Genomic DNA, 21,592 nt, shown 5'->3' with positions numbered 1-21,592 from the left:
GTAACACCCTTATAGAAGAAGGGGGAGGGGGATGGGATAGGAGGTTTTTGGAGGGGGAAAACTGGGGTAGGGAAATAACACCTAAAATGTAAATAAATTAAAAATAAATAAAAATAAAAGAAATTAACGTGGAAACACTAAAGGTGAAGTCGACACTTTAATGGCATTTCATGCCATGTGGTGTGACATACAGTGTTCAATGAAACCAAGTAAAAGCAAATTAGAATTTAAAAAAAAAAAAAAAAAGGACGGCTAGATCCAGAGATTTGAAAATGATTGGAAAAGATGATGGGAAAATCAAATGCAATTAGTAGTCATAGCAGCAATAACTAAACTACTAGTAATAACAATAATGGCATAATGATATCTTCTTATTTTGTGATTCTCTCTTCAGGAAGCCCATCACATGTTTTGCCAACATAGTCAAGCAATTTAATGTAGTTACCATCTGGTGAAGTATAAAGATAAAATCATGTTGCCTCAGTAGCTCAATAATGTGGAAATGGAAATAGAATGAATAGTTTTCTGAAAACTATGAATGGAATCCAATTTTATCTATTCAGAATTACATACATTCATTTAGCAGTTTTAATTGATCATTCACTACATGTCAACTTCAATTTCATGAATTGGGCAGAAAATGGTTAATGAGTTCTCCGTGTCATCTTGTAACTGATGTTCAGTGTGTGTATATAGAGGAACAGACAATATTACATGAACAATGTATATCTTTTCTTCACACTCAGAGAATACATAGGAACAGCTTTTGTTCATAGAAAAATATCATAGAAAAGAATTCAATTTAAACTTAATCTGGAGAAACCAAGAAACCATTGTAAATTTAGACAAAATGACTTGATCTACTTTGCAGTTTAAATAGATCACTGTGACTGTTGGATAGAAAAGACTGCTCAAGATGAAATCATGTCGATGGGCAGTGTTTGGGGGGGCTGGTTCATTAATACTATGTGAGAAGATGGTGTCAATGATAGTTCCAATGAAGGCAGTGAGTAGTTAGAAGATTTATGCATACATTTTAAATGCCATACTGCAATATTTAGAAAAGCAGTAGGTAAGGCATGTGAAATTACAAAGGGAGTCATAACCTCGAAGTTTAGAACAAACACTTGTAATGGGATTTACACTTTTTGGACATGGTGAGTCTATAGGAGGGTCATTTTTTGATTGGCTGTGAGCCAAAATTTGTGAACCTAAATTTGGTATGTGTATTAAAAAGACATGGACAGTGAGTATATAGAATGTCAGATACTAAAGCCGAGGCATCAATTAACCTAGAAAGACTATGAAATTTAACAAGGTTACCATGTGAGAAAGTATGACTATTGTTTAAAAAGCAATACAATCAATAAGCCACACAAAATTTAACAGACAGGTTTGTATGATAAGATTAAGATGTTGAAGAAGGAGAAACGGAAGAATAGGAAGAGCAGCAACAACACAGTAGAAAGATTGTGGACTGGGTGTGATCACTCAGTGGGAAAATATATTGCTCTGCAAGCACAAGGACGTGAGTTTGGTCCCAAGAATCTACAAAAAAGTGAAAAGTTATGGATGTTACATACTTGCAATTTCAGGCCTAGGGAGGTGAATACAAGAGGAAATCTGAGGCTCACATGGGCAGTTGACCCAGTTTCTTAGACAAGTTGTAGGTGATTGAAAGACCCTGCCTGGAGAAAACAAAACAAACCCCAGTGGCCACCTCCACACCATGTATGTATGCATCATATTCAATTTCATGAAGACAAACATTAACACATGTATAAGTACATACACTCATATGAGAGAAGGAGAAGAGGGAGGGAGGGAGGGGAGGGAGGGAGGGAGAACTGCATAGTAGCTATTCAGAAAGACATTAGTATTACAGATTTAGTAAAAAAAATAGTATGTTCTACAGATGGCTCAGTGGGTTACTACACAATGTTGAGGACCTGAGCTCTTGATGAACATAAATAAAATATTACCCAGAACACAAATGGTAAATTCCCAGTTGAATAAGAGGGAGTGTATCAAAATAAGATGTTGATGGCATGAAGGAATACATTCTAATTTCAGACTCTGGCATCCATATGTGCCCCCATGGGGACATATGTGCATATGTGTTCTGTGTGTGTGGGTTCTGTACACACACACACACACACACACACACACACACACACACCAGGCAAGTATACGTTTTTAAAAACCCAGACAATGTTGAAATGTACAAAGCAATGCTGATATAAACTTGAAAAATACTGAAAGGGGAATATTGGGTGATGCAACAGTGAACTGATCTTGAATGTGATCTTGAAATGTTTCTCAGCATAGTCAGGTTCTGATTATAATGAACTCTCAGGCAAATTATATAGTACTATTGTATTTAGCAATGCAGTAGCCTAGGGACTGGGGTATCCAGTGATTTTTTTTTCCTTGTTAAATGCAGAATCAACAAAATCTTTATTTGGCTGTGGGAATTATTCAGTAGATAGGGAAAGATTGATGCTCTAGGCATGCGGAAGTGATTGCAGGATCAAAGTTGAGCATACAAGAATAACTGGCATTTGGTGTATAACTCGAATCATCTAACATAGACAGATGATTCTGTCCACTCTGGATTGAGGAAAGGGAGAAAATGCACTCCTGTGTGAGACAATTTATAGATGTGAGAATGGGCAATATTTTATTGGACTTGATTACTCTTTGAAGGATTTAAGTTTCATGATTTCAGATTTCCTTTTTCTGCAATTGGATTGCTGCTTATAACTGATGGTGTGTCAGTTTAATTGGCAAGGTATTCTTTGCATAGTATACATAAAACAATCATATGCTTTACACTGAATGGCATCTCAGACACAATGCCATGAGCTATTCTAAATTCCAGTAGGAAAAAGTGCAATTATTAGCTTCTCCCATTTCTAGTAAAGGAAGATGGATTGAAGGAAGATAAAAGTCACACACAGTGTGTGAGGCGGGGCCATCATGATGATTGCCAGGCGACACTTCTAGCTTCTGATCCCACTTGATGATCCACCTTGTTGCAGCAGCCAGTGTGCTCTTCTCAAAGCTGCATCAAATGCTGTTGCTTCCTCCTATCAAACCCTTCGGTGTTTCTCTTCAGCATAAGGACACATGCTCTACTATGTTCATAGCAGCCCTATTTATAATAGCCAGAAGCTGAAATGAACCCAGATATCCCTCAGTGGAGGAATGGATACAGAAAATGTGGTGTATTTACACTATGGAATACTGCTCAGCTATTAAAAAGCATGAATTCATGAAATTCTTAGGCAAGTGGGTGGAACTAAAGAATGTCATCCTGAGTGAGGTGACCCATTCACAAAAGAACACACATGGTATGCACTTGCACTCACTGATAAGCGGATATTAGCCAAGAAGCTCGGAATACCCAAGAAACAATTCATATATCAAATGATGCCCAAGAAGAAGGAAGGAGAGGCCCCTGGTCCTGGAAAGACTCAGTGCAGCAGTGTAGTGGAATGCCAGGACAGGGAAGTGGGAAGGGTTTGATTGGGGCACAGGGGGAGGGAAGAGAGATTATGGGACTTTCAGGGAGGGGGGATCCAGAAAAGGGGAAATCATTTGAAATGTAAATAAATAATATATTTTATTTTCTTAAAAAAAGAAAAAAAATTTTGATAAAGAATCTGTTACTAATATGATTCCCCATTAAAGCTTCTCTGTAAAGACAGTATCTCTTTTCAATCCTAAGACAGTCTATCAAGTCTTTATAAACAGTGCTCAGAAAACATACTCTGTGAGAATTAATGAATAAAAGAATGATTGAATGAACAGGCCAATTAATCCATAGTTGTTCTTTTTTTTTTCTGCCACATTATAATGAATCCTTTTCAGTCCAATGACTATTTGTGGATGTCCTATGGGATCTCAGCACTGTACTACTTTGCATAGCTAGCATGCTTTGTTTGTATATTCATGGAGGAAGGGGTATACAGGAATATTTCCTTATCATTCAGTGGACAACTTTAAACAAGAACAATGTCCTAGCTAACAATTTGTACAGATATGTGTTACCCTTGGCACTGGAATTTTCATTTTAAATTCTGATTTTGGAAGCAGCATTGTCCATGCTTGCATGGTACATCTGTTCATATTTTTTGTTTGGATTTTACTCATATTTTTGATGCGTATATACAATAAATAGTAAGTTTATGTAACCATTTCATAATCTTTATTATTGTTTTATTATCCCATATATAACCTAAGTCAAACCTTTCCATGTATACGACGTTCTTACCTATTTTCAAATCACAGCAATTTTTCAAATAAACAGCGTTCTTAAAGAGAACTTGCCTTGCTTCCTCACTAGGAAGTTCAATTCTGCTGCCTCTTCAGAGAAAGCATCTCATTTCCATAAGTGGTACTTTGTCCATTTCCCTTGTACAAAAGCTTGTTTCAAGAAAAGACCTGGATTGTGGGAAAAAAATTAACTTCATCATCTGTCATACCCTTGACATAGTAAGCTGCATCAGACATGTTCCTGCAGCATTTAATCCTCTATTTCTCGTGTAATTTCTGTGACTATGTTCTAGTGTGACCCATGCCTTTTCTTTATTTTCCTTGCATCCTCTATGGTTTATACAGTTGGATAATACCAAGTACTCACTAGAAATATGGTGAATAAATATCAGTTAATCTAAATTTCCTGGGCACATATTTATATTGCACAAAATATAGAAAATACAGCTGTTGTAATATTTTCAAAATCATCTTGATAGTAATAGAGACAAAGTTATAAGAACATCATTTTAAAATCTGACTTTAGTTTTGTGGTACTGTTCTTTTATAGACATTGTTTTTCTGTTTTAGACCAGTTAACTGTTCTACCAACTACTCACTAAGTATTATTGTTCTTACTTTAGAAATGAGGAAATTAAAAACACAGAAATGTAAGAAATAAAAATATTATTCTAATCATTTTCAACTTAGCTTTAGGCTGATTTTTAGGTAAAGGGTAGAAAACTGCCATATTTGCCAAAATATCACAAGAATGGCCTCAATCCCAGCTGCTAATACGGTGCATCTAAAACCTCTTGAACTGTGCCTCCACTCTATATAGCTCTCAACTTTACTGTCTTCCAAGCTCCTGGTAGGATGGCCTATTAAGCTATGTTTACATCATTCAATTGATGTGCCTGTCTGAAGTCTCAAAGTTTCCCACATTCCTTCAAAGAATGGCATGGTAGTAAGTGTCACAATAGCCCCACTCCCAGATATCAACTTCTGTCTCATTTATTTTTTCTACTGTGTCAATTCTAATGCACTATGACTAAAATAGCTTATAATAGAAAGTTTTGAAAGTCTAGCAGTTCTTCCATTTTCTGAAGGTTAGAATCCACGATGTCATTGTGGCTGAAAGAGCTGAGTGGTCATGTCTTGATTTAAATGTACGGGGCAAAACAAAAACACTGAAAATGGCATGACTTTGTTGAAACCGTAAAGCCCACTCCCAATGAAAAACCTTCAGTAAGTCCATTAATTCTTCTATACAGTTCTTCAATTGGGGACCAGCTCTTTAAACATATGAACATATGAGTGGCATTTTTCCTTAAAGTACCATAGGTTCCTAATCTGTAGGGCTCTATATTGACTATATTCTTCTTGTGGTAGACTGAATAATCAGAGCACTCTAGCAGAGCATCAAGGGAAATGTTCTTATCCAAATGCTAGGATTGAAGAGGAGGAGGAGGGGGAACAGGAAGAGGAGGAGGAGGAGGAGATGGTAGAACATGAGTCTTTTTTTTTCCATAAAGCCCCATTTTTCCCAAATTAATTCCTCTGCATGCTCCTGTGAGCTCAGAGGAGTATAGTAAGTTCTTGGTCCCTGCATCTGCTCACAAGGAATTCTTGGTCAGGATTGCTCTTGTCGGATCCTCACTAGCCTGAGAGGCATTAGTCAGTATCCAGTTTTCTGCCTTCTGGGGTGGCTTGTTCAATAGCAGAGCTTTTGTGACAAATGGGAATGCTGGCTACCTCCAAACTGCCTATATACAAATGTTGATTTTCCATTATACAACAAGAAACACCCTATTTTCTCACTAGTCAGAAGAAGGAGGGTTATTGTAAAGATGTGGATTGAAGATATCAGGCAAAATGATAATAAAATGGAGATGCTTAGTAGACAATAGTTGATGTTCATAATTTAAAAATTCATCCCCTTATATATTTTTATCTACGAAAATGGGAATGAGAAACATGTCTCACAGCATTTTTCTACAATTAATTAGGAAATATGTATTACCAATAAAAGGAGGTGATACAGTAATAATCATGGCTGTCATTTTGGATAAATATTATATATCAGGTATTGAGATAATTTCTTTGAGTCAATACCTCATATTAGTTTCAACACAAATCCATATTTTTATTTGAAAGCAGAACCCCACAGAACATCTGTAGCTTGCAGTTGGCAGGACAGGTAGTTGGGCTTAGGCTACTCAAAGTAGTCTGTCATCTGGAATATCACAGCATTTGTCTCCAACCTGGGATGTAGAAATAAAGATTGATGCTGCTTTTAAAAGCAATTACTTGTTATGTTTTCCCCTCTATTACAAATACTTAACGTTATAGTTTGAGTAGATCGATATTTGATCTACATTTTGAGTAGAGTCCATATTTGTTATTAAAGGACTGGTCAACTTTTGTGTGCATTGTAACTGATGTCCTTAGTGATTTTCAAAATAGTCTTTAGGAAGAAAAGAACACTGCTCTCAGAATAGGTAGTGAATGAGTGTCAGGATGTTCCAGCGGTGTGACTGCAGAATGTGCTACTGAAGTCTGTATGGAAATCAGACTCCTTGGTCAGAAGACAGATGGAAATTCTGAGCCAGTGCACACTTGCTGGAAAAAGAATGATGCAGGCAGTTAGTATGTCAGGGTATTACATATGTTTGCTGTGCTCACATGGGATAGTTTAATTCAAATATACTTGTGGTTACAGATGTATCATAAAAATCCTTTTAGATAGAGTATCTAAGTGGTAATTTGATTACCTTAACAACCAAGTCCAAGGAGAATGCTTGTCAATGTCAGTGATGGGGCAGAAATCAAGCATCAGGGTGAACAAATTCTGAATAACTCAGCATAGATGATTTCCTTACGTGCTGCATAGGGATGAAGAACTTGTTTATTTTGTTGTTGTTGTTGTGGTGGTGGTGGTGGTGTTTTTTTGGAATTTTTGTTTGTTTTGTTTTTTCTTTTGTTTCATTTTTTAATTTTGCAGAGCTTTTTGGGTAGGACAGAGAGCCACATTTCTGCCTGCTTACCTCCAAAGATTTAAACTGTTATTGCTCAGAGATCTCCAGTGATCTTCGTGATCTCCATTGGAGTTTGAAGAGAAAATAACCAGAAAAGCTCAAAGCTTCCTTCCTTAAACACGGGAAGTATTATTTACAGTTCACCTTTACACTGGAGGTGAAAGACACACTGGAATTTATTATTAAACCAAGTTTATTTTTTCTTCTTAAACATCTTTGCTGCATAGTTTCATTTTTCTGATCACTTCTTGTTCTTAACTTCTTGTTCTTGGTGATATAATGTCTTCATCTTTTTTTGGAGTTTTTGAATCTTTCTTGATACCTCATTTGTTCTTAAAAATGATTAAGTCAATGCTTATTTCATCTAACAACTTACATTAAAAGTAAGAGTCTCCAGCACAGCCCACATAATTTTTGATGTACATACAATACATTAGAACACATCTTCTTTTATATGCAGAATTAAGCAGGGTTGATATTCATGTGTATCTCCAAGACTTCTATTTTTTAAAGGCTATTTTAAACATGTGTGTGTGTGTGTGTGTGTGTGTGTGAAAGAGAGTGAGGGGAGGTCTAGGGGAGTGAGAGTAGAGGGAGACGGAGCAAGGGAGGGATGGAGGGAGGGAGGGAGGGAGAGAGAGAGAGAGAGAGAGAGAGAGAGAGAGAGAGAGAGAGAGAGAGAGAGAGAGAGAGAACTAAGCATGTTTAGATGCTCAGAACAAGACATTGCCCAGAAGACATTGGATCTCTTGAGCTACAGATGTTTGTAAACTGCTAGATGTGGGCCTGGACGAGTATTTAGTCTTCATAATGGATCAGCTTTCAAGCTCAAATTTAGCTGTTTATTGCTCACTTCTGAGTTCCAAAACATTTAACATACAGTACAACATAGATGTTCAATAACTATTAATAATTTAAATTAGTTGGAAATGCAGAGTTAGTATTCTTTGAATTGTATACATTCTTTGTGTGTGGCAAAATAAAAACAACATAAACATTAACATCATGGATATTTTTTAAACACACAACTTAGTAGCATTAAATATGCTCACAATGCTCTTAAATTACTATAGCAGATACCATAATGCTTTCATTATTCAATTATTCAATTTTGGACACAAATTGTATACCTATTAATCAGTCATTCTTCATCTTCCTCTCTTTTTAACCTTGAGAATTTCCTTTTGTCTTTGATTTACATATTTTGGATATTCCAAACAACTAGACGTGCAGAGTGTATGACTTCTTGTTAATCTTCTGCCACTCTATATGCTTATAACTCATCCATGTTATGGGAAATATTAACATTTCTTTTTCATGGCTACACTTGTATCCAATGACAAGAATATGCAACATATCATGCTTATTAATCAATTTATTCATCAATGTCCCTTCCCCTTTTGTCTACTGGCCAGAGCTACTCTGAATAGTCAGAAGAATTTTTTGTTTGAGTGCATGTCTATGGTGCTATTGATACATATGTTGAAATGAAATTGCTGGATCACATGGTAATTAAGAAATTAAATATTTGTTACAAAACCAAATATATTTTTTAACAGATTACAAGATTTCTGTGTTTTTTCCTTTTGTTTTGAGGTAAATCTGTATTCCTCAGGTTATTGTATTCTAGGAAGTACTGTACCATGGGTGGGGTATATTACTGTCCATAGAATATGGGTCTTATCTGAATGATTTGCTCTGAACACTAGACAACAAAAATATGGTACATGCCACAAGCACAAAGATACTTCTCTCTTCCTCCTTTTCCTTTATGATGTGCATATCATATTCCTGAGACAGACTGTGTGTGCCTACAGAATAAAAGAACGATTCTGTTTAGTCAACATGAAGCATGAATAAGGGATAGGTGCTGATGGCCATCGGCTACTAGAAATTTGAACTTATTTGTCACCACACAGTAATTTAATAGCTCATTGATATTAGGACATCAGATCAAGAAGGGTAAACCATATTTATTTTCTGTAGAGTATCTCAGAGCCTTAATTCTGGTAATGTGAGCCGTCCCTTTCAACAAACGAATTAATTACTCAAAACTTGTGGTAGTATTTTAGCTTGAGCACAGGTAAGGATCTGTTAGCCAAGATCATACACATTAGCCAATCCTGGGGTACACATGAAATGCTGGTTCAGTTCTGTCCTAGATAAGCTTTCCAAGCTTATTTCAATAGTAGGGTCTCTTCCTTTATTAAAATGTGTGTGTGTGTGTGTGTGTGTGCATGTGTGTGTGTGTGTGGGTGTGGGTGTGTGTGTTCTTGTCATATACATTATAATTCTACCATCTAATACTAGCCTCTGGAGTTAGACACTGTCTTATTTATGTCTCACTTTTGGCATCTCATACAGCACTTGGCTTCATACAGTAGTGAATGAAAGGACATTGTAGGTGCAGGACGAGGTTTTGCATTTTCCCTTATCATTTATCGTCTAGCACTGCATTTGTTAAGTTGGAAAGAATGGAAAGAAATAAAAAGCGCAATTATCCTCAAAAATCATAATTTTTTTGGAAATGTATCTAAGATAAAATATGGGTTGAAATGAGTGTTCTTTAGTGCCATTGTTCTCTGAGGAGGTTTTCAGCCTGCATATTGTTTTTTAAATCTAGCCCTTTCTGAGTACTTGCATTTATAATTACTGAGATGCGGTTAAATTATATTCAGGTCTCAAGTTATAATACTGAGGATGAAGATATACATCTACTCGGAAGTGTGGAAGCTGGTCAAACTTACCGTAGAACAGAGAACTAAGGTCTTCTGTGAAACCTATCCTTTCTAAATGCAACTTCATTCAAACACATTTTCCTGGTACCCAGTAATGTGCTAGATGACAGAGAAATACTCAAGATGAATGCCTCTCATGTTCAGAGATCTGTCAGAATAAAAACATGAGCATAGGCACACATAATATAATGTAGTAAGTGTTTCTTTTAGAATTTTGGATAAGTACAAGTTATTTTTGGTTTTTTGCAGAAGGCCTTCTGAGGCTGCCTATAACCTAGATGGAAAACAAGAAGAAACCTGGCAAGGGCAGAAAAATGGCATCAATTGAACACAAATCATATCTTTTAATGATACATATTTTGCACTTTTATAAAATGTTATTTGACCTCATTTTTAGAATCAATAATGTATGATTTACATATAATTTACATATAACAATTTACATACAGCAATAAGTTGAGTCTTAACTGTAGTTATCCTATGAATTTAGGCCAAAATATACAGCCATGTACAGCTAAGATGTAAAATACATCATGTCATTTTTATGTCAGCCATACAAAGGAAGCTTTGATGAGCAAGGTGATGATCAGGAAACTGAAGCCTCTGAGTTTTTCTAATCATTTAATGAATATAATTTTGAGGTAAAATATGAAGAGAAAATAATTCTATGTGTTCAAAGGAGAGGTAGCAATGTAAAAGTAGTGAGTAAGGGAAGATCTTGGAGACATACATTAATGAAAATATCAAACATCCTTACCCTTTGGGGTATTGCATTTGTTTTGTTCATGAATTCTATAAACAAGCCTCTAAACAGAGTAAACATCTCTTTACTGTTTCAAGAGTATGTTCATGTTGAAATTATATAAAATTGGATCAATGATATGTTGGTCTTTGATCACTGGTGATTCTGTTTAGATTACTATTTTTACAATGTTGAAATGCTCATTTAGAATTGTCGCTTCTCCAAATCTATTTTGTCACATAAATTTTTTTTATTTTTATTTATTCTTCATTGAGTATCTTCCACAGTGAAGATTAATTCCCCTCAAAACATAGACAGTGTTTCTTCCCTTTGCTTTCAGGTACTAGAGTTCTGCCTGGGGTATCATCTAAAATACAGTATGTATAATGAAGGAAGGAATGCAAATAAAACTATTAGGTTGGAATAAATCTTAGCGGTCATCTCAAACAGAAGGTTATAAACTTGTTTTTTTAAGAGATCAAGATGGTTACTTGTTTAGGCTTTGGTACCTGGCCTGCATTGCAGTAGTTCAGTTCTTCAATATGTACTCCCTTACAGTAGAACTTGTTCATAGAAATACACTGTGTTTTGGCCTGACCATGTTATGCTAACTCCTATATGTGTCAGTATGGGTAAACTTATCCAGTAACAACCCCTTAATCTCAATGATTTGAAAAGGTGAATGTTCTTACTTTATGAGAGATACACAGAGAGCAGAGCTCAACTGGATTCTTTCTCAGATTCTTCTGTGTGGAATCGTGTTGAACTTGTGGAATTGTAATCAATTCACATGTTGGTTGATATTGTGTTATTGTGGTATTAACATATCATTATGAACTTGAAAAATACATTCCATATGAATACATCTCAGTTGAGAGGTTGGAATATGTTAGAATATTAAGAGAGGGCTTTATAAGGAAGGGTACAGTATGAGTCAAAGGTAACGCAGCCTACTACATGTCGTTTGATAACTTAGTCTACCACATGGCATTTGTATCTTGTCATTAGATTAATAATTCCTACCACGTAATCATTAAACACTATTTCTATATTTCAAAGGCTTAAATAAGTTTTTTTGGTTTTTTAATTTTGTTTTTGTTTTGTTTTTAATCTATCAAGGATATTTGATTCATTCTTCCAGAAACCTGACAGTAAATAATTCCATTATAAATTGCGCTATATTCCACCTTTATTTTTCATCTAAGTATTCAAAGTCTATATTTCCACGATCCTGCAGCCTAGTTGATGGTTATAACTAACATAAAATATTACTCTTACCAAAGTGTTCCATGTCCTAATTCTTACACTGAAGGAGGCATAACCCACCCTTTCTTCCCCAGGTAACTGCCTTTCTTCATTTCTGAGAGTGTAAATGACCCATCACAGAGACAGGGCTGAACTTCTGAATGAGATCATAGCCTTTTCGCCCTTTCTGCACAGTTTCACTTGGTGAATTATTGTCTTATTTTCATTCCACTCCAATGAGCTGTCAGCAATGGATACTGTAATTCACAGCAATAGAAACACAAACAGATGGGTAATTGACCTGCATGCCTTCATTACACTGGAGTTCAGCATGGCTGTGTAAGCCATAATGTCCTTTATCTGCCAATATGAAATCCCCAGGCTTGCACAGAGAAGGGGTTCAGGCTTATGTTTTGCAAAAGGTGCTGTCCTTGTTGTTTGTCCCACCTTGTACGCATCAAAAATGGACAGGATTTGACAGGCAGAACTTAGTGGGTAGAAGACAACATCTGGGATTCCTATAGGGCTCAGTGAGACCTATTGAGGGCCACATTAGATACAAGGACAGAACAGAAAAATATTTACATGCAACTAAAATAGAACCTGTATTTTCCCTCTTCCTCTTGGCACTGCAAGAGATTGTGAACTTAATAGCAAATGATATTGGTCAGAAAAGAGAAATGCCACTCAAAAGTAGACTGGCTCAGATAATTAGGATATAGAACAAAATAAAGGAAATGTGAGCCATCCCAGCCCATAATGGTGCCTTAAATAAGACTTCAAATCATCCCACACATGTACACACTGACATGAATTTGATCCATCTGCCCTGTGTGGTGGCATATACAGCTAGCCTTCTTTGTCAATTCAGATTATGCTCACACTTAAAAACAATTTCTATGGACTTCAGAAATGGCTCAGGGCTTAAGGATGCTTACTGCTCTTGCAGAGACCCCATATTTGACTAACAGCAACCACATGCACTTTCCCAACTGTATGTAGCTTTTCTGACCTCTACGGGCTCCTGTATGCATGCAGTGAGCATGCGTGCATCCATCCAATCACACATACATACAAATAAAATTTTAAAATATAGACATTGTTAAGAACCAATCCTTACCCCACTTTCATCTAGTTCCACAACTGGCATATCTAATCTCACTGTAAAATCACACCTTCACAATAAACCAATACAATGTTCACTATTTGTTACCATCAGTTAAATATTCTCAAGCATAATATTGCTGTAAATTTTAATCATTGATCAAAGTTCCAAATTCACTGTTATTGAATTTTGTGCTTTAGGTTAAAATCTGCAAATGACCTGTGTTCTTAGAAAGAAGGAAGCACATATCAAATGTGTTAAAAATTCTCTTTTCTTTTACCCATTAATTCCACATACACCACCTTTGTTAATAAGAGGATAAGGCTAAGTGTTCCTGTAATGAACTCACAGAAGCAAGTCTAGAATCAGAAATAACAATTGGGCTATATTTGTTATATTTTTAGTGATATTTCAGAGTCTGCTTAGTCTTGTCTTTTCCTTCCTTCCTTCCTTCCTTCCTTCCTTCCTTCCTTCCTTCCTTCCTTCCTTCCTTTCTTTCTTTCTTTCTTTCTTTCTTTCTTTCTTTCTTTCTTTCTTTCTTTCTTTCTTTCTTTCTTTCTTTCTTTCTTTCTTTTTTTCCTTGAGACATTAGATGTCCCTAACCTGTGTCCCAAGCCAGGTCAGCTGAATCAGTTCCTAATTAATAAAATACCAACTGGGTCCTTGCTGTTCTTAGGGGATCTGACACAGATTCTCTGTACATTCTTGTGTTCATTAGATAGTCCTTAGCCATTGATTAACCATTGAAACTCTACAACACTGGGATCCCCCTTTATGTTTTGTATCTCAAAAACCTGATATGTAAGGACAAGGAGCTTCAGCCCTATTGCTTCAAGAATTGTTTTACCTTCAAAAAGCTCAACTCTCTCATTTATACCATTCATAACTTCAGTTTGTGTCTAAGACACAAGAATGTTTTCTCCTCTAAGGACTTTTGAGGAAGTAAGCTAAAAAGGGAAATGACTGTAATCAGAAGGTAAGATTAAAAAATAGCTAGAATCTCAACTGAAATTTGTGTGCCTGGAGTCTGAGAACATTCTGTTTTCACATTCTAGACTATTTTTCCTGTGATTCCTTAATCCCATGCCTGTCTTTACACCGTTAAAGGTATTCCAAGGACGACTCTAGTTTGGCTCTGGTAAAGGTTCATATTTTGAATTTTGATAAATGAGGAAAGGCTCAAACTTACTGCATACCTAATTATGTCAGTGCCTTATAAAGTTTGATCTACAAGACACTGGAGGCTAGCTAATCATTGAGAAGAGATCTGTTTGTCACATTCTCAGCACGATGAGGTCCCATCAAGTTACCATGAGATCTAGTGAGCACTGGATTTCTGATTTTCAGGTAGCTACCTTGTTATGGAATGTGCATGTGGCCTTTCTTTATGTACACAGTAAGAGAGAGAATGTGATTGTGTTCTTGAATTCTAAGCTTCCAAGAAATCCAATTTCCTAAGATATACCCAGTTAGAATTTGGGAATTCAGCAAATGAATTTGAGGCGGGGAGGGAGACATGAGCTTTTAGATCATAAGATTGGATCCTAACACACAGTGTGCATTCTGCACTGTTCAGGCTTGCTGGGTTTTTGGTTTTCCTTTCTCCCTCCATCCCTCCCTTCCTCCCTCCCTTCCTCCCCCCCCCTCCCTCCCTACCTACCTAGTTAATACCGAAAAACCACAACTATATTTCAGAAAGGCTAACACACTGCCCAGTTGCCATTCATTGGATCTATGGTAGATTACCAGTTTACATTGTCATCAGCCCATTTTGACTACTGAGGCAGAAGAACTGTGAAATATTTCAAAAGGTCCAAATACTAAGATTTGAATCATGATTCTGTTATTTTAATTGTGGGGCTTTAAGCAGATCATTTCATTTTTCATTTGAGAACCCCCAAAGACTAATAGACCAAGCAAGATTTTGGTAGGATTAAGAAGAGAATTGATGAGTAACAGCAACCTGAAATGGTCTTGGCTTAGATTGGAGATCTGTTAGAAATATATAGACTTCTTTCTTCTATAATCTGCATTTTAAGATGGGAGGTGGAAATTGAACAGATTAGTAAAATAATTTAAGTCAACACTTGATCCTAGTAAGGCAAACAACAAAATCATTTGAACTCCAATAGTGTGAGAAGGTCTATATTTCAGGATATTGGGGATAGGCTGACACACACAGGAGGAAGAACTATTTTAGACATTAGATAAGATAAGAGAAGAGACTATAAGTATAATAAGAGTGATAGACTGGAAAGTTTCCAATCCTGCCAAGGGGAATGTATATCTATATTATGATGTGGAATTTGAGGAGATGAAGAAGTGGCAAAGATGTAATAGTGTGGCAAGATGCAGCAATGGAATTAAGAACTTTTATCAAAGAATCCCTGCAACTTACAAAACACATCATGAAATAGATGATGGATGATAAGCTTGGAGCTGGGCGGGTGCACCTGAGAAGGAGGAAGCAAGAATCAGGAAAAGCAGGAAGTCTTCTTGGGTATTTCTGCCTGCTCATGCATTCTTCACATTCTTGACGGCACATCACAACATTGCCCTTCAAAGCACAGCCAGACTTGAAAAAAAATTAATGAGGTTGAAGGGAAAATATTCCATATGTTCAGCGTGGGCAAGTTGGTATTCAAATGTAACACTCAACCATTGCCTTTCTGAGCTGTGAGGCAAAATTTATATGCTTGGCAGTAAAATGTGGCTGTTTCTCTCATTTTCTCAGTTTTCCTTTCTTCTTCCTTTTCCCTCTGTATTTTTTCTCCCTCTTTCCTACCACCTCCTCTCTTTGTGTGTGTGTGTGTGTGTGTGTGTGTGCAGGTTGGAGAGGGGATGTTTTGGGAACCAAGGAGATAGAATATTCCACCCCAGCCGGCAGCTGTATATCTTTCAAAAAGTGCTTCTACTGGCCAAATCCCCCTCCAAATTATTTATGACTCCCATTGAAGCTAGCAGGACTTGGGCACCGATCTAGGGGGTCAGCAATGGCTCTCTTTGTTGGACACAGGTCACTGGGAGACAACTCTAGCTGTGACTGCTGTGTGAACCTCCGCTGCCGTAGAAATGGTTGTGTAACTTTAAACAGTAATGACATTTTGCAGAAAAGTGCTTTTTAATTGCTATGTCTTCATTATTCTCTTTTGAAATTTGCCCAGGGGATTCTGCCTCTGAGACAGCTCGGCATGTTCTGAGTTTCCATTTTAAAGAGCAGCCAGTGTTCTGTTTCAGCTGCTCAGAGAAAACCCCCAACCCTAAATTTTATCTGTTTTCAGTTGCGTTAAATGGGGTAGGTAATACTGCCTTTTGTATCCTTGCCAAACGGAGAAATGATTTGATGCAATTTTCTAAAAATGCTCTCCCAGAATTCCTTTTGGGCTAGGACCAAGAATAGAATATCCTATCTTCTACAAAAGGGAGAAAAAAAGTGATGAGTTGTCTGAAAAAGTGGGACTGAGAATATAGTCCATAGAGTTCCTTTAAGCAAAAGAAACATAACCCCACTCCATAGACACAGTTGCCTATAGGGATTGGCTAAAAATAATTTTTGCTTTAGAGGAGAAAATGGCAACATAAATGAAGCAACTCAATAATGCAGCCTATAATGAACTGCAAGCTTGCTTTGGAAAGTACTTTATGGTTGGTTTGTGTTTCCTGGCCTTTGGTATCTGTCTCACAAAATCCATGTACTGAACCATGGTGACTGATCACTTGTTCTCATGGGAACACCTTGCTCAGTGGTAAAGAGCATATCCAGTGTCATGGCAGTTCGCTGTCCAGGATTACAGCCTTCTTAGGATGCCTTCTGAGTAAGGACAGGTACGCCATACTAAATAAACACTCCTCTGCTTCAGCAGTTCGAGAGCCTACATCCATCTCCTCAGATGAGCTCTGCAGATGGTTAACAATTCCTTTTGGAGTCTTCATGCTGAAGTGTGTATTGAAGGTTTAGGCATTTCATCAGAGGAAGGAAAACATCAACATCACTACCTCACCAGAAGTTTCTTCACATGAAAAATAGGAACTGGTTCAGTGGGTAAAGGTGCTTGATATCAGACCTCAATCCCTGTGACCTATATGATAGGAAGAGCAAATCAACTACTGCAAGTTGTTCTCCAGCTTCCCACTTATGTTGTGGCACAACTCTGCTACATATACACACAAAATAAGTAAATTAAGTAAGCATCTTAAAAACAAGAATTGATAATTCAGAGTTTGTGTGTGTGTGTGTGTTTGTGTGTGTGTGTGTGCCAGCAACTGCTTTACACAAATTATAGATATCTTTGCTCTCTTCCTCTAGATATAATGTAGCTACTTTAAGTTTCTCCATCTGAACATAAAAGAAAGTGGAGTTTTAGAGAGAAGATGATTAAGTTTCTCGGAAGGGTTTTGGTATGGAACTCAGTGGTAGCAATGGCTAACTCTTCACGTGGGCTGAGGCTTCCTGACATAGACAGGCTGAGACTCACTCAGGTCTGTTTCTTGTGGCTCAGTCAGCAAATTCTACTGTGTAGTAGACAATTCCATATGAGAACCAAATAGAACCAGAATAGAATGCCATTGTATATACAACCATAATAGCCATATACATTATATGTAATCTGAAAAAAGAAAAACCAGTCTATAATCTAAAAGGACCCATGTGTCCAGCAAATCTAGAGTGAGCCAGATTGAAGAGTACTCCAGAAGTCCAAGTGGGAAACAAAAATCTAAATAACAATACAACTCCCTTTTTATAAAGGGAGAGGTAAAACCCTGCCTCTTTTGTATGCTGAATTCTAAAACTAATTAGTAGCCTCCACAAAGCAAAGACTGTTCTGGACATGACATTCTTGTCTAAATTTGCCTTTCTGTCTGGCTACTGAAGGCTCAAGCACGCATTTGTCTCATGCTTCTCGGTACCAGCTTGAAGCTTCGACCCAGATAAACCCCACTCAGTCTTTCACTCTAAAGATTAAGAGTCTGATTATTCAAATATAAGAGGTGACCAAAAGATGTAGTCAAGAGTTCTCATCCTATACCAGTGTGTTTGCCTCTTTGTCTTAGTGTTCCTTTGTGACTTCATTTTTAGAGCAAAGAGGAGAAAATTAGTATTTCTGATGCTCTTTTTCACAAATATTTTAATTTGATAGTTTATGCCCTTATTTAACATTTCTATTTAATTATATCACTCTGGCTCTTGAAAAACTACTAATGTGTATTCAATGATTAACATAGTAAACACATGAACTGTAGTGTGTAATAAATTCCTTCCTGCCTTCTGGCCTCTGTAGCTCTCTCAGTTTTTCTACTACACCATATCGTTATCAATTGGAGTTTGTTTCATGCAATTGGAATTCCCAGATACACTTATCCTATCGTTGCCCATTCTGTTATTCATTTAACTCTGCTTATGTCTTATGTACCTTCCAACAAGCCAAAATTCTTTCTCCTGTGGAAATCTGACCTTACAAACTGAGGTACATAGTTCCAGAATCATTGCTGCCTGACTTTATCCTGTGTCTTTTTCTGCTTTAGACCTATAAACAATTTTAGGAAGACATGTGCCCACCTATATCTCTGCTGATAATATTGCAAATATGTTTTATAAAATATCTCACTGGACATGTTGCCTCATGCCATTAAACTCAACAACTGGGAAGCAGAGGCATTCAGATTTTCGAGTTTGAGTTTGAGGCCCATGTGATATTCATTGCAAGCTTCAGGACATCCATGGCTGCCTAGAGAGACCCTATTTTTCCTTAAAGTGAAATAAAAAAATCTTTAGCTCAGGACATGTTCATAAATAGAGTCCATAAATATTTCAAGAAAGGAAAAGAAAACAAATGAAGGATATAAGAAAGATAAATAATGATTTATGCATTCAACAAAGGTTTTCTCCCCAAATAGAAAGAAAATATATATACCTTAAAGCATCTCCAGGCTCAATACTAATATAACAGAGCAATGTCTGCATTTCGAAGAGAGCCAAGGTCATGGCCTAAGACAATGAATTATAAGTGATGCAACTGAAGGTCCCACTGGCTGTTGCCATCTCTACCTAAGAATAGTCTGGAATATTTTTATTCCAGTGCACAGGGAGAAACCTTACAGTACCAGATTCTTGTCACCTTCAGAGGCTGTTAATAAAACACCTTTTTTTTTTAATCCTTTTTGATTTTCTCTTCTTGCTCTTTCTAACCAGGTCTTCAGATAATCTTCCCACAGTATCTTCAAGAGAAGTTTGTCCAGTCCGCTTTGAGTTACATCATGTGCAATGGTGAGGGAGAGTATGTGTGTCAGAACAGCCAGTGTCGCTGCCAGTGCGCTGAGGAGTTCCCACAGTGCAACTGCCCCATCACCGACATCCAGATCATGGAGTTTACCCTGGCTAACATGGCCAAGGCCTGGACGGAAGCTTACAAGGACCTGGAGAATTCAGGTACACAGACTACTACCATGAATGCCTCTGGCCAAACCTAGAAAATGGTATCACCTAATTGCAGTTATGACTGATGTGAGGGGAACCAAAGAAGGGCACTTGTTCATGTTCAAGGGATCAGGGTCAGCTGTAGTAACCCTCACAAGGCAATCAGACATTCAGTCTCTATAGAATGAAACAGTGGATATCATTAGGCAAGGTACTTATGTGATGGATCGTCTCTGTTGGATTCACGACAAGGTAAGACTGAGAAGACATCTATGCAGAGTGGAGAATCAGAGGGTCTTATGTTTATTCCCAAGTCTCTGTTTATGTGTGAACGTGTGTATAAACATAAGTGTGTATAAGTATGAATTCATCAATGAGCATACATGAGTGTGTATGTGTGTTTATATATATGATTATAAGCACATGCATATGCACGGATGTATATATGTGTCTTACATGTGTAGAGTGAGATAAAATTATGGGATAAAATTATGAATATCACACAGATTATCAAAACTGAAAAGTTCTTTTCTGATAATTTAGCTGTGTCCTACATTTCCTGGTTCAGAATAATGAGTTACAGGGGAGAAAAGTCAATTATCCAAGGTTGAGGCGGAAGTAAGGTCTAAAGTTGGACCTTTGCCTTCTTGAAGCTTTGAATTCTGTCAGAAATTAGTTATGTAACCATGTAAATGATGCGAATGATTATGACGTTTCAAGTATCTATGAGTAAGAATGAGGAGCAGCTGGCACAATGGTGTGCCCAACAAAGTGAACCATGCCATGTTGAAAACAAGTGAAAGTCTCATTGAGTCAGGGACTCAGTTCACAGGTTTCCTAGGAGTGATATAAGCCCAGTGTAGATCAGGGAGGAGATGTAGAAATGTACAGAATGCCTTGCATATTTAGAAGGGGAATTGGCAGAGTTAGATGCTGGTTGTCTCAGAGAATTTAATAAAAAAGCTGACATGATGTCCAAGAGCATGACTTGAAGATGCATATTAGATAACATTATTGTTATTGGCATCCTGTGGGTAGAACACTCAAAAAAGTCTGAAATCAAGACCATGCAGTCAGTTTTAGACAGGATAAATTTAAGAGTCCTTAAAAATTCCACGAAGCCTCATCAAGACATAATACACTTATAATATGTATTTTATCATCTGTTAAATGAATAACCTAATCAATAGAGCATTACAGTTTGTGATACAATTTTATATATCCCCTGTCTGTTACACTTACAAGAAACCAAGTAGGGTGTGATTGCAGGACACCAGGACTCATACTCTGCTCTGACGTTACACTCTTTGGGACAGGCAGCATTGGTAATGGAGTCCCTGGCTCCAAACCCAGTTGTTACAGCAGTCTTTTCGATTTATAAATTCTCCTGAACGCTATAGGCATGTACTCCCTTGTCTGATAAAGAAGAGGTCATGTTTATGTTTTGAATATCGGAAGGCATTTAAGTCTTTAGCCACAAAGTCCTTTGACCAAAAAAAAAAAAAATCTTATCTCAGAGCCACTGTGTGTCACAAACAGAAGCAGAATTTCACAGGAGGTAATTTGAAATGACTGGTTGCAATGAACTTGAAACCCCAGCTTGCCAACATACAGGATCCATCAAAGATTCTGCTCCTCCAGGGTCATGCAACTTGGATGGAGCTACTGTGGATGTATTATGAAGCTGTAGCCATTAGTCTCTTTCAAATTCTTGGGTCTGTGAAGCAGAGCAATCATGATATAAGGGTATTGTGGTGAGTCTTGGCCTCAAAGAAACAAAATAGATTTGACAGACTCCTTTTATAAAGAACTGCTACTAATTACTAAAATTCTGAAGGAAACACAGTCTGTCTGCACAGTAATAAGGAACACTAGTTTCAGAAAGAAGCTACTCTGAGTGGGTGAGTAAGAAGACAGAATGTGAGATGCTGCAGAATAAGAAAATGCTAGAAAAATAGAAGTTGCTTTGCTCTTTTTCCTTATAAGGTATATATACATGCCTCTCCTGCACAAACCCCTCTGAAACAAGTTCTCAATTTAACATATATCTGC

At 37.0% G+C, this 21,592-nt stretch overlaps 1 protein-coding gene across 1 annotated transcript in view; it reads left to right on the top strand.

Moving 5' to 3' along the window:
* The window catches only part of Brinp1 (BMP/retinoic acid inducible neural specific 1), a 140,725-nt gene that overhangs the window by 82,667 nt on the left and 36,466 nt on the right, over positions 1-21,592 (top strand). Inside the window, exon 5 of the mRNA XM_052175513.1 lies at positions 19,316-19,552. Coding sequence (XP_052031473.1) covers positions 19,316-19,552 — 237 coding nt within the window. The remainder of the gene's footprint in view (positions 1-19,315; positions 19,553-21,592) is intronic.

This window comes from Apodemus sylvaticus, chromosome 3 (genome assembly GCF_947179515.1).
Source record: "Apodemus sylvaticus chromosome 3, mApoSyl1.1, whole genome shotgun sequence".
In the NCBI taxonomy this organism is placed as follows: domain Eukaryota; kingdom Metazoa; phylum Chordata; class Mammalia; order Rodentia; family Muridae; genus Apodemus; species Apodemus sylvaticus.
This window is presented reverse-complemented; position numbering and strand designations above follow the sequence as displayed.